The 13,309-nt window shown below is 36.0% G+C and overlaps 1 protein-coding gene across 1 annotated transcript; it reads right to left on the reverse strand.

The window, feature by feature from the left end:
• Positions 1 to 3,375: 3,375 nt before the first annotated feature.
• On the reverse strand, positions 3,376 to 12,420 carry LOC130049666 (CD209 antigen-like protein B). Its single transcript, XM_056147559.1, has 4 exons — positions 12,048 to 12,420; positions 10,317 to 10,396; positions 5,951 to 6,026; positions 3,376 to 3,804 (listed from the first exon to the last, which is right to left on the reverse strand). The coding sequence occupies exons 1-4, from the start codon at positions 12,388 to 12,390 to the stop codon at positions 3,593 to 3,595; spliced, it is 711 nt and encodes a 236-aa protein (XP_056003534.1). The 5' UTR covers positions 12,391 to 12,420; the 3' UTR covers positions 3,376 to 3,592.
• Between the last annotated feature and the right edge of the window lie 889 nt (positions 12,421 to 13,309).

The raw sequence follows: 13,309 nt of genomic DNA on the forward strand, positions 1-13,309 counted from the left end.
ACTTGATTTCAGTGCAGTATTAAATCCCCGAATTTCTCAAATGGAGCGGATGATACTCTTATTCTTTTTCATGTTCTTTTTTATGGTAAAAAAATGGAAATAAGTATTCATCGCTGACGTCAAGGTATTCATCACGGTTTCCTTATTCTGTCGATTAGGTTTTTGAATTGGAGTAGCGCCCCTTTGCTTGACATCAGATTTATTGTGTCTGCTGTATAAAGTTGATGACTTCGATATTTACGTAGAAATGATGACACGAATTACAAAGTGAAATCGCTGTCCAGAGACAATTCTCCATGACACAGAAATATATTTGAATTCAATTGTTGCTAAAACGCGGAACGGAATCTAAAAATTAGAATGATTCTTGTTTCTGAGATAACATTGGTAAATATGCTTTATTTTGATTGAGATCAGAATCATAGAAATTTCTTTGTATAGTCAATGTATGAATATTTCCATTTTGTATATATAAATTTTCTGCAAATACCAATATATTAGCTTTTTGAATAAGAAATTAAAAAAAAAAAAGAATGGAAAATATTGAACACATTCATTTCCAAAACACAATAGAATATGTTCTGGTAATTCCGACAAAAACTCACTTTCATTTTAATCATTTGTTCCTACGATGAAAAGTAAGTAATAAGAAAATTTGATTGACATCTTTGGTAAGACAAGTTTTATCCAGCCTATAATATGGTTTTGATATGGTCGATAACGCTGTATTTCGCCATACTCTGCGAAATAAAAGGCAAGCTTAAAGTCGTGGAATTCCGGACAAGCCTTGCGTGAATCCGTACCCCAGTGGTATAACATGTAAGAATATTTCTCCCTGACCATAAAAGCTTTAAGATGAAGGTTGCAGATCGTTGAATCCCTTTTTTCTCTCTGTTATTAATGAATTATTATTTTTAATTTCCTATGCGACGGGTTAACCGGACCTGTCATCCTCTTGCAAAACATCAGTCATGCAATTATTATTGAAATTGGACTAAACTTTACTGCCTGTAGGTTATCATTACAGTACCTTTTCCTGAAGTTGATTTATTCTTTTATCCCTTCTACGATTTAGGTTTTCTTTTCAATTGACCTTTCTATCAATTTGGAGCTAAGACAGAATTGATTTCTGTTCGTGTTGTGACAGTTTCGGTTTTAATGATATATGTTGAATTAATACCGATGTGAATGATTAATGTGTAATGAATACAGTGTGTAAAAATATTTTTTGAAAATACATTTCAGCTGACTTTTTAGCACTCTCAGTCGAAACTGTAAATATTGCCTAAAGCAGTGCATTGTGACGTAAAAACACCCCCAAAACTTGGCAGCAATTTAAATCACAATCAAGCCACATTTGTGCTGTCATTTTTACAATTTTACAGCGATTTAGTTCCCATCTTGCGACTGTTAATACTAGTTTCCGTTAGGTCGGATACAGTAACAGCCCTTATTAGTAAAACGTAATAAGATGAAATAAAGAATACAAAATAATGATTGCATTTTTACATGTGAATATAAATTACATTGAAAAGCAATCTTTAAATACATACTTGTTAAATTTGATTTAGAAAGTATCAATTTGATCGTGCAGAATATTAGTATTATACACTGTACGTGTATGCTATATTACAATTGCCAGTATTTTAAGATGTCTGTAACTATGAAAGATAGGGATCGTTTTAGTTGATTTTATTACAGTGCAGTATTTGTATGCCTTTCCAAAGTATAGCCTATATCCCCTAACCTAACGTAAGAGCAGATGTAGGCCGGAAAGGTTGACGTGGGATATGTAAACATTAATTTACTGTACAGGTGCATGACAGTCGAGTCGTGCAGCATTTCAACAAATGTTAAAGATGTTTTTGGGTTTTTTTTTATAGGTGTGAAGTCCCTATTTATTCCTATATTTTCCGATAAACTTGAAGGTTCCAATACTTTCCCTATAAGTCATTAAAATCCCTATAATGCCAAATTTCCCCCCCCCCCCCAATGACAGTCCTATTTTCAAAAATGATTTTAAAAATTCAGGAGCTGATGCTAGATTGGTAGTTAAATTAGATTTTTTTTACGAGAATAACTATGATGGTTGTATAAGAACTGTCTATTGGATGGGAAACTGTCCATACCTGAAAGGACCAAAACATTGCTGTTCATGATATTTATCATGCAAACTTAATTTTAAGATAATTTAAGGAAATATGATCGATTTCTATCGGTTCCAATTTAGTCCTTTACCCGGTTCGTCCCAGCCTGGCCAGGACCTCAATCGATTGAACTGTCATTTGACACACTGTGTATTGAGACTGTTCACCCATCTAGTTAAATACTTATCTAAAAGACCTTGAGCATGCTACTGATATAAATATAACTTTTGTTGGTCAAGAGTTATTATCTTTGTCGTATTACAAACAATTTCATGTGAGTGTAGTTCATGTAACAAGCGATAATTTTATAGTCGACCATATGTCAATTTAGTTTTAGATAAAAACACACAAAAAAATTGAAAATATGAATTACATGTACATGTATAGTAATCGCATGAATTAATAAAAAGGTTATACTTCCTTATATCATATCTATATTATACACAATGTAAAACACGGCTTAAATTATGATTTGTCGCCCATATATGTGATCTTAGTGTCAAATGTGTGTGTGATGTCAGATTCTATAATTCCACTATGTGCGCAGGGTAGGCAATTGATGAAAACCCAATTTTATTATTAATCGAAGTATTTCGTTTAACATACTCCACTTTTTTTGACACACTGTTTTTCTTTATAATACCTCTAAAACTTCATTAATGGTTATTTCGGATTTCAAACATTTCGGTTGAGCATCACTGAAGAGACATTATTTGTCGAAATGCGCATTTGGTGCATCAAAATTGGTACCGTACAAGTTTTACATACACAAATATCACGCATCGCCTTGTATGTGCACATATCAAAATATTGACAAATGTAAGTGAAATTTTGAGGTTTTGGTTAAAAAAAATAGCATCCGGGTGAAATCGGGAATTGTCTTTCATACTATCACCCTACGTTATGCTTTATTTTTCTATGCCTTTCTTTCTTACAGCAACTCGAATGTCCACTGATTTGCGCGGGAACATTTTTAAAGCTGTGTTTATGAAATGCAGTGACAGCAGACAAAATTCGAGTTTTAAACACTGACGTCGTCGGAATGGTGTCGGATATTTTTCACCAAACTTCCCGAGCCTTACAAATTTTCTATAACATAGTCACATCTTTTCAACACCAAGAACATTATTACGTCGGAGACGAATGTTTATGCCCTATGGTATGAGACATGTTATTCTTTGGTTTTTTTTTGGGGGGGGGGGGTTCTATGGGTTTTTTAAATCAAGCATCCATTCGCCTTTAAAGATATTATTGAATTCATGATTGAAATAATTAAAAGACAGGATATATACGTTGAAATAGATATATTCTTTGTTTCTCTTCACACAATAAGCTAGTCAAAATAGTACAATCTGAGACAAAAGAAATATTTACACGTCCAGTACTACCTATCAATATTATCTGATATTGAAAGACATATAAATCTGAAACACAAAATGCTACTTCTACATATATTTCTTGCACAGAAACTTGAAGGACTTTGAACACTTTTCATCATTCCAGCCGGAACTCGTCAATACCATGCAATCTTCATTATTATGGTTATTTGGTTCCCCTTTAAACCAGTTTGAGTACACCAATGCAGACTTGTCCCAACTCCAGAGGAACTGGCCCTCATTTTCTATGTCATTTCCGCCTATCCATATGGTTGAAGAGGCTGTTGGAGACATGTATACAATTAATGTAAGAAATGATAGCATCCGTTTTCAAGTCACCTGAACAAACTCAGGTGACCTATTGCATTAATTGTCGTGCGTTAATAACTGAACAATTTTAACCTCTTGATAACTATCAGTTCAATTCTTTCCAAAGTTGCTATGAAGCATTTTTGGGACAAATGGGGTATAAATTGTACATTGATGGATTCCTGAACCCCAGGAACCTTAGGAGAGGAGCAGAAAATGACAATTTAAAAACAATCTTCTTCTCTACAACCACACATGTGTATGAAAAACTAAATGCAATGTGATGTAGAGGAAGGATGGCCTCTACCAATTCAAGGTAAAGATAATGAACAGTGATCAATCTCATAACTCCTGTAAGCAATTAGAATAAAGAGTTGAACAAACACGGATCCCTGGACGCACCAGAGGTGGAATCAGGTACCTAAGAGTAAGCATCTCCTGTTGACCGGTCACACCCGCCGTCAGCCCTATATAATGATAAGGTAAATGGAGTGATCCGTAGTCAAAATCAGAGTGTCAGGAACGGTCTAACAGTCGGTATGAAACATGGCAGACAGCATTTAACCCACTGATAGGTTGTATTGGCAAACTAGATCGTTATAATGACCATAGAGTTTGCGAAATGCTGACTTTAAACGAGACCGTTGAAACCGCTGCACCATCATCTTGTTTGTCAGTAGCCTGCCTCGATTTAAAACTGATCAAATAAATTGATGTTACAGGAATATCAAACGTCTCGTTTAAAGTCAGCTTTTCGCAAATTCTGTTGTGGTTAAAATTGTCTTATTTGCTGTGTTGAGGTAAAATGCCATGCTTTACATACTGATTCTGACTACGGACAGCTCCGTTTACCCGATAAAGATAGAGGCTCATGGCGAAAATGACCGGTCAACAGACCATGCTTACTCTCCCTAGGCAACTAATTCCAACTCTGGTAAAATTTGTGTTGTAATTGTGCTATCCCATACCCCATACCAGAAAGCAATGCATAAGAGCTGTGGTACATATCAGTATATACTGCAACGCTGTCTACTTCTGTAGCGCATATACAGTCCTAATTAGCATTATGTAGCGCATATACAGTCCTAATTAGCATTGTGTAGCGCATATATAGTCCTAATTAGCATTGTGTAGCGCATATACCGTCCTAATTAGCATTGTGTAGCGCATATATAGTCCTAATTAGCATTGTGTAGCGCATATACCGTCCTAATTAGCATTCTGTAGCGCATATACAATCCTAATTAGCATTCTGTAGTGCATATACAGTCCTAATTAGCATTATGTAGCGCATATACAGTCCTAATTAGCATTCTGTTGCGAATATACAGTCCTAATTAGCAAAATTGAAACGTTCTACAATTTTTCTGTTTGAATGTATTTTCTCATTTGAAAATGACACAGCACGTTTGCAGCAATGCTGCAGGTATACTGCAAGCGTGTTTCATTTGTATTCAGTTGTGCTGCAATTCCGTAAGGGAAAACTAAAATCATTTCCCGCAGATTTGAAGATGAGAGGTAACAGGAAGTTGTACGCAACTGATTTGACAAATGATGATATTGCTAATTCTTTACTTTTTCCATACTTTTAGGAAATATGTATTCTAATGCAGAAAAAATATTCTGATTTTTTAAATTTCATTTTCTAATGAACATGTAGATATTATTTATAAATGTTACAACTGTTTTAACTGTGCCGATTAAGGTCAGAATTTTGCACATTGCGTGATTGCTATAACGATCGTAAGTAATTTTACTCCTTTCATACAATATAAAGTAAGTTGACGCAATTAATCCATTATACGTTTCGAATTACAGGTTGAATTCTAAGTACAATACTGTTATTCGAATATCATCTATCTGATAAAGAAACACATATAACCACATTTTCTTCTCACATCTGATTAAAACAGGGTGGGGGTACATGTGAAAGTCAAGTATTAGCCAAAGTACTCCGCAATTTTGGTTGACAAATCTGGAGTTTTCAACTATATATGCCAGCAATGCATTGCAAGTTAGTGGTGAGGGAAAGGCTGCCCCCACCCCATCCTGATCTTTTACTGCAAAATGGGAACACAAAATTAGATCGACTGACACAACAGAACGTGTAGGACTTACTGATGTCTTTTATCCAGTTTTCTTCATCCGGGCTTCTGATATCAACAAGATGACTACCAAGGGATTGACAATGCTCCTAAATTAAATCAATCTTAATTACATCACTACCATTTCGTAACCAGAAAATGAACAATCGTCATGAAGATGCAAAATGTTGGAATTTAATCATGTCATTTGCTTAAATATGTGTGTACAACGCTATTTATTGCTTGTGTGCTTAAAACATCCCACTCTATAATTTATAACATTGAAATACAACATATGAAATGTATATACAAAGGTGCATACAATGGTATATCTAATACGGATGTATATTTAATTGCTGTTATAAAATTTAGAAATTCGTTTCAAAATTAAGGATTATCTCCCTCATGCATAGCTCTTATCCTTGGACGAATTTGGCTCCACTATTTTGGCACGATGTTTTTGGCTATATTTAGCTCTAAAACTTCATAGTTATTTCGGATTTCAAACATTTCGGTTGAGCATCACTGAAGAGACATTATTTGTCGAAATGCGCATCTGGTGCATCAAAATTGGTACCGTATAAGTTTTACATTATGACCCCTGGGTCGTGGCCTCTGCTGGTGGACTGTTAGTCCCCGAGTGACTCTACAGCCCAGTAGCTAAGTACTTCGTTACTAGCTTGAAAATACGGATGTATATTTAATTGCTGTTATAAAATTTAGAAATTCATTTCAAAATTAAGGATTATCTCCCTCATGCATAGCTCTTATCCTTGGACGAATTTGGCTCCACTTTTTTGGCACGCTGTATTTGGCTATATTTAGCTCTAAAACTCCATAGTTATTTCGGATTTCAAACATTTCGGTTGAGCATCACTGAAGAGACATTATTTGTCGAAATGCGCATCTGGTGCATCAAAATTGGTACCGTATAAGTTATATATATATATATATATATATATATATATATATATATATATATATAATGAAATAATATTGTATAACAAACGGGATGATTTCAACTTCTCCATCGTCAATTTCCCATATTTATGTAGCAATATTCCATTATCACCTGCATATGGTGTTTATATATACGGTATCTCAACTGATTCGATATGCAAGAGCTTGTTCTGCGTATAGTCAGTTTTTAAATCGAGATAAGCTACTGACAAAGACGTTGATGGTACAGGGGTTTCAATAGTCTCGATTGAAGTCAGAATTTCGGAAATTCTATGGTCGTTATAACGATCTAGTTCGTCAATACAAACTCGCATTGGGTCATATGCTGTGTGACGTGTTTCATACCGGTTGTTAAGCCGTTCTTGGCACACTGATTTTGACTATAACTCCGTTTACCTGATCAGGATATAGGGCTCGCGGCGGGTGTGACCGTTCGACAGGGGATACTTACTCCTCCTAGGCACCTGATCCCACCTCTGGTGTGTCCAGGGGCCCGTGTTTGCCCAACGATCTATTTTGTATTGCTTGTAGGAGGTATGAGATTGAGCACTGTTCGTTATCTTCACCTTTCATTCAATACTATGTCTACATCTTCGACACGCAACCCTCCAGTCTTTAATAATATTATTGTTTTATTGAAATACATAGTCTACTCCGGATATGTTGAAATACAGGGTGGGGGTGCACCAACCTGAAATGTTCATTATATCAAAAGTTCAATATAACCAATGATAAGCTATATAAATAACGTTAGGGGGGATTTATTTTTAGTTGAATATAAATAACCTCAATAAATGTGTGGAGTAGATTGTAATAAAAGACATTGTATTGGTTTAACTGAACAACACAGCGAATTTAGAGTTCAACATCACTGCGACAAAAAATACCGTGGCTGAGGAAGTATTGACAATTGGCAAATAGAACTCATTAGTATTTGCTGCTGCTGGAATTCTGCAATGCACAGGATTGTGTTACTCGGTTTATTTTCTGTGAAGGTGAAGTTCTGCCTAAGTGCCTTTTAACCAAATAGGATAAAGCCTCTGGTGGCTTGGGAACGTTGGAATATTTCAATTTAACACGTCCCATGCCCCATCAGTTCGGGGGTGGTCATCAGTTGGACGAGTCGGTCTAAGGTGTCACGTTGAGCTGTCATGTTGCCCTCAATGATGACCGAGCCAGTTTAGCAACCACTAAACCAACCCACTAAAGATCCCCACCTTCATCATAACGCTGCCACCACCAAACGTGTCACACATCTCGGTTTTCTCTTGGACAATGTGACCATCGTCTCTCATTTGCATTCTTTTTGCAGGTCTGAACAAGGTCTATATATGATGTAACCTCATATGAAGAGCCTTCAATAAACCAGTTCGAGGGAAGTCATATCATTTGCAACAGTCAGCCTAGGAGTTTTGTCGAGACGATATTCCGCTTTCGTTGACATTCAGATCTTTATCATAGCGCTGTGAATATTTCCAGCCAACAAACTCTGGCAACAGGTATTCTTGGTACATTTGTATATATCACTCGGCATCCATTACGCAATAAGAGAAATGACACTAATCTGAGCAGATACCTCAAGGATAAATTGATAATACAGGTCTTAAACGCATAGGATAGGAACTGGGCTACTTACATATCAAAGGTGAAGATAACGAACAGTGATCAATTTCATAACTCCTATAAGCAATACAAAACAGAGAGCAAACACGACCCTCTGGTTATGCCACAGATGTGATCAGGTATTGTGTTACAGGGGTTTCAGCAGTTTCGTCAAAAGTCAGCATTTTGCACATTTTGTGGACGTTTTAAAGATCTAATTTACTAATATAATCTGTCGTTAGGTCAATCGCTGTCTGATTCATACCAAATCTTAGGCCGTTTTTTATGCACTGATTGTGACTAATTTGACTACGGATTAACCTATTTATCCGATCAAGATAGTGGGTTAACTGTGAGTGTGACCGGTCGACAGGGGATGCTCACTCCTCCTAAGCAACTGATCCTACCTCTGGTGTGTCCAGGGTCAGTGTTTGCCCTCCTCTTCATTTTGTAATCTTTATGAGAGTGATCACTGTTCATTATCTTCATATTTTCATACTGTCGTGTACATTAAATGCTAAATTCTCGGTTATCTGGCCACCCCTCCAAACCGGCCGTTTTTTTCTCGGTCCGAGAGCTGGCCGGTTTAGAGAAGTTTCACTGTATATCTGTGGAGGTTGTAATAGGGATGCGTATTAGTGTCTTGCAGGAGCGATAATATAGTGTTGCCGAGTTCAGTTAACATTGAATTGCCTCGGAATGCGTATGATGTCATGCAAATTTAAATTGTTGAAAACGATTTATTGATATTGATAACTCTCGATGTTTAGCGTTTATTTCGGGTTGCGTTTATTTTCGTGTCAGTATATAATCTTGCGTTTTTATAATACGTAAATGTAGTTTAATCCACAGATGCTGATGACATTTGTAAGTGTTTATGTATCATAATCATGCTAATATTGTCATTAACACTAATACTCACATGCTGTGGTTATACTCGCGTGTAGTTATCATGTATACACGTGGCATACTATGTTATTACATTGGTGTTATCATTAACCATATTTTATCAATCTTCGTACACTCTTCTATTGTATTGTTACCATCCTCATATTATCACACGCCCGTATTTTCATTTTACCCATGATGCTCTCTTGATGTGATGCGTTTTCCTTTCGTCCTCGTGTTGAAATACCCCATGTTGCTTGTGATAATAATACTATCCTTTTGTTATACTCTTCATATTATTATTTGTGCTATATAATACTAATGATATCAAAATAACCTCATGTTATCATACACGTGATATTAATAACCCAGTGTTGTTGTAGTCGCGATATTTATTCTACTGTCTTACAATATCTACAATACTACATGATTTTACAATACCCGGAATAATGATACTCTTGTGCGTCATCGTACTCGTGACATTATTACTTTCCTATTTTTATCAAACTTATGATATCAATATTCCCATGTTTTTTTTTTTTTACTGGTGTTCTTAATATTCCCGTGTGTTTATAATAATCACGTGTTGTTTTCAATACTCCCTTGTGTTTATCATAATCACGTGTTGTTATCGATACTCCCATGTGTTTATCATAATCACGTGATGTTATCGATACTCCCATGTGTTTATCATAATCACGTGATGTTATCGATATTCCCATGTGTTTATCATAATCACGTGTTGTTATGGATACTCGTGTGTGTTGATCGTAATCACGTGCTGTTATCGATATTCCCGTGTGTTTATCGTAATCACGTGTTATTTTTAATGATCCCTTGTGTTGATCGTAATCACGTGCTGCTATTGCTATTCCTGTGTGTTTATCGTAATCACGTGTTATTGATATTCCCGTGAGTTTATCATAATCACATGTTGTTACTATACTCACCTGTGCAGCTTGCCACGTCAAAGAAAGTCCAATGTAAAAGTAACAATGTCCATTGAAAGGCTGCCATGACTCATCGCAAACTAAAATATTGAAGAACATTAATTAATGACAATATCATCCACTGACTTCAGAAAATGACGAAGCGTGTATTCGATTTCCGTCATGGTTCAAAGGAACGTGAAAAGTATTCACGACATTCACAGGGAAAATAAACTATCTCTCACATTACAAACAGTAATGAATACCATAACTCCCACAAGGACTTCAAAACAAGGAGTTGGGCACTGACCCCTGGATACATGTATACCAGAGGTGAGATTTGGTTCCTAGGAAGAGTAAGCATTCCCTGTCGACCGGCCACACACGCCGTGAGCCCTACATCCTTGATCAGATAAACGGAGTAATCATTGTGCCAAGAACAACTTAAAAATAAATATGAATAATGTCCGACAACATTTACCTCAGTTTGTCACCTTCACCTCGTCAGTGAGGTTTCTTTTTGTTTACATTTTGATGCTATGAATTGTTCACTTCAGAGGAAAATAAACAATAAACAAAACGGCATCAGCGCAAGCGCATTCTCTAATAAATTGAAACAATGATATATTCCACTTCCACTTTTACATACAAAAGAATAGATGAAAAATTCTTAGGACATGCCTTTAATTTAGCGTACATCTGATAGTCGCAGTCTGTTTGACGTTATTGCGTGACATCATATAGCGTGCTTACATCATTGCTGAATTTATTGATTTTAAAATAAAAAGTACAGATTCTATATTGTTTGAAGTCTCGTTTTCTTGAAAAAAGACTATAACTGATCTTAATTTTTTTTGCACAAAAGTGAGCGCAAATGAAACACATGAAAGCTGAAACAAACGGTATTGCAGAAACATATTGCACCGATTGAAAATTGTGCTTATTTTCATGTGCAACATGAACGTTATGTTTGAATATTACGGATTCCGTTTTGACAATCCCACAGTTTTGCGTGCGGACGTAATCGGAAAACTTCAAAATCGCATATCAGAACAGGCAAATGTCTTCGTAGAGCAATCTAATGTCTGTACTACTTATCCTGCACTTTGAATTCTAATATCTTTTTTCAAGTGTCAAACAGGTAAAAATATGAACACGCATACAGAAAAAAAACCCATAAGATTTTAAGGTCATATATACATGTAGGAGTGGATCACCAGTTATCGTATATTGTTACAGCAGTTTCTTTGGTGGTCTAGAGGTAGAGCGTTCGCCCGGCATGCGGAAGGTCGGGGTTTAGAGAGTGTCATAGTCGGGTAAAATTTCAGATGACGTCAACTCCAAACTTCAGAGTATTTCACAGAAAATAACATCAAAGTGAACATTCAGATATCTAAAATGGCGCTATACCCCAATCCCCCTTTACATACATAGAAGTCAAAGATAATGAACAGTTTTCAATTCCATATCTCTTATAAGGAATATAAATAAAGAGTTGGCAACGCATGGATCCCTGGATATAACAAGGGTGATATTAGATCATCAGCTGTTGACCGGTCACACTCATCTTGATCCATACATCTGGAACTGGTAAACGTACATTTTACTTGGAAACCAAAGATATCTTCCTACACCATATGAATACAAGTATGTGATTCTCTCTCTCTCTCTCTCTCTCTCTCTCTCTCTCTCTCTCTGTCTCTCTCTCTCTCTCCTCTCATACATTGAACTCCAAACGTAAGAAACACCAACCTCCTGTAATTCTGAAATATTCCCACTCATCATTAATGATATGGCCATCTTTATTGTCCGCATTCAAGTAACGCTTGAGCAATCTACATTTCGTTTGGTGTCTATTGTACAAAAATCCTAAACAATTCGGTCGATCATGGTGGCAGTTTTGACAGCATCGAATCTTATCAAGTCCTGTAAAGCTATCAATGTAGAAATTATCATCGTTCGGAACTATCAGATCATATGCCATATCTCGCTGAAATGACGTACGGCATATATTTTGAAGAGCAATGGCATGCTTCACTTTGACAATTGCCAAAACCGCAGTGATAGAAAACAGTCGCCAACCTAAATCAAACATGGTGACCTATACGTAATGAAGAGGAGGAAATTCACTTCTGTACCGTACAGCACATCCTTTACAATTAGAATGTATTCAAATGTCATCTTCGGAGATATCGTTACATAATACACGCACGTGTTCGTATTGATTTCGGTATTTGAATTTGAGTATAACAGATGCATTAGTTATTCAGCAGCAAATTGAACCCATCCTGCCAACTTTTAATAAAAAGGAATCGGGTGATTTGCTCTCTATGTTTATACATTTAATGATATGTCCCTTTGGGTATTTTTCTCATTTATGTGGAGCCGTAAACAGCTGATAATAGAGAATTGGAGAAGAAGATGTCAGATGAATTCATATATTATAGATACGATAACAAAAGCACTATATTCAATGTGTATCACAAACAAATTTTCAATGGAGGACAAATTACTAATTTCTTTCAAATAAGAAAACTTAGAATTTAAAAGCAACTATTTCTGATATAAATAATGTTTTCTTTTCTTTTGAATTTCCCATTTAATAAGCTGATGTTTTTGTTTTGTTTTAGCTCCCAATGAGATATCTCCGTTTATCTAAACAAGATATAGGACTCAGGGCGGGTGTGACCGGTCGACACGGGGTGTTTACCCCTCCTAGGCACCTGATCCCACCTCTGCTATATTCAGATGTCTGTCTTTGCCCAACCCTCTTGTTTATATTTCTAATGTGTTATAAGATTGATCACTGTTCTTTATCACCACCTTTCAATGCACCAAAATGCTTCAATCTTAAGGCAACGTATCACATTTGGAGGTATGCATGCAGTAGCAGTGATGGTTCTTTGTTATCTAGGTGTCTCTAGGGACTTCGATTTTAGGAACATATCCGAATTCAGACCCGTGTATCATTTGTAAGTTTAGGCATTTCCTGAAGAAATATAGATGTTGTCAAT

This window comes from Ostrea edulis, chromosome 8 (genome assembly GCF_947568905.1).
Source record: "Ostrea edulis chromosome 8, xbOstEdul1.1, whole genome shotgun sequence".
Taxonomy (NCBI): Eukaryota; Metazoa; Mollusca; class Bivalvia; order Ostreida; family Ostreidae; genus Ostrea; species Ostrea edulis.

Coding starts and splice junctions, on each gene's coding strand:
- LOC130049666 (XM_056147559.1), bottom strand. CDS start 12,390: ATGTTTGATTTAGGTTGGCGACTGTTTTCTATCACTGCGGTTTTGGCA. Junction 10,397..12,047: donor ATATTTCAGAATTACAGGAG/GTTGGTGTTTCT, acceptor TCAATATTTTAG/TTTGCGATGAGTCATGGCAG. Junction 3,805..5,950: donor AAACTGGATAAAAGACATCA/GTAAGTCCTACA, acceptor TGTCTCCAACAG/CCTCTTCAACCATATGGATA.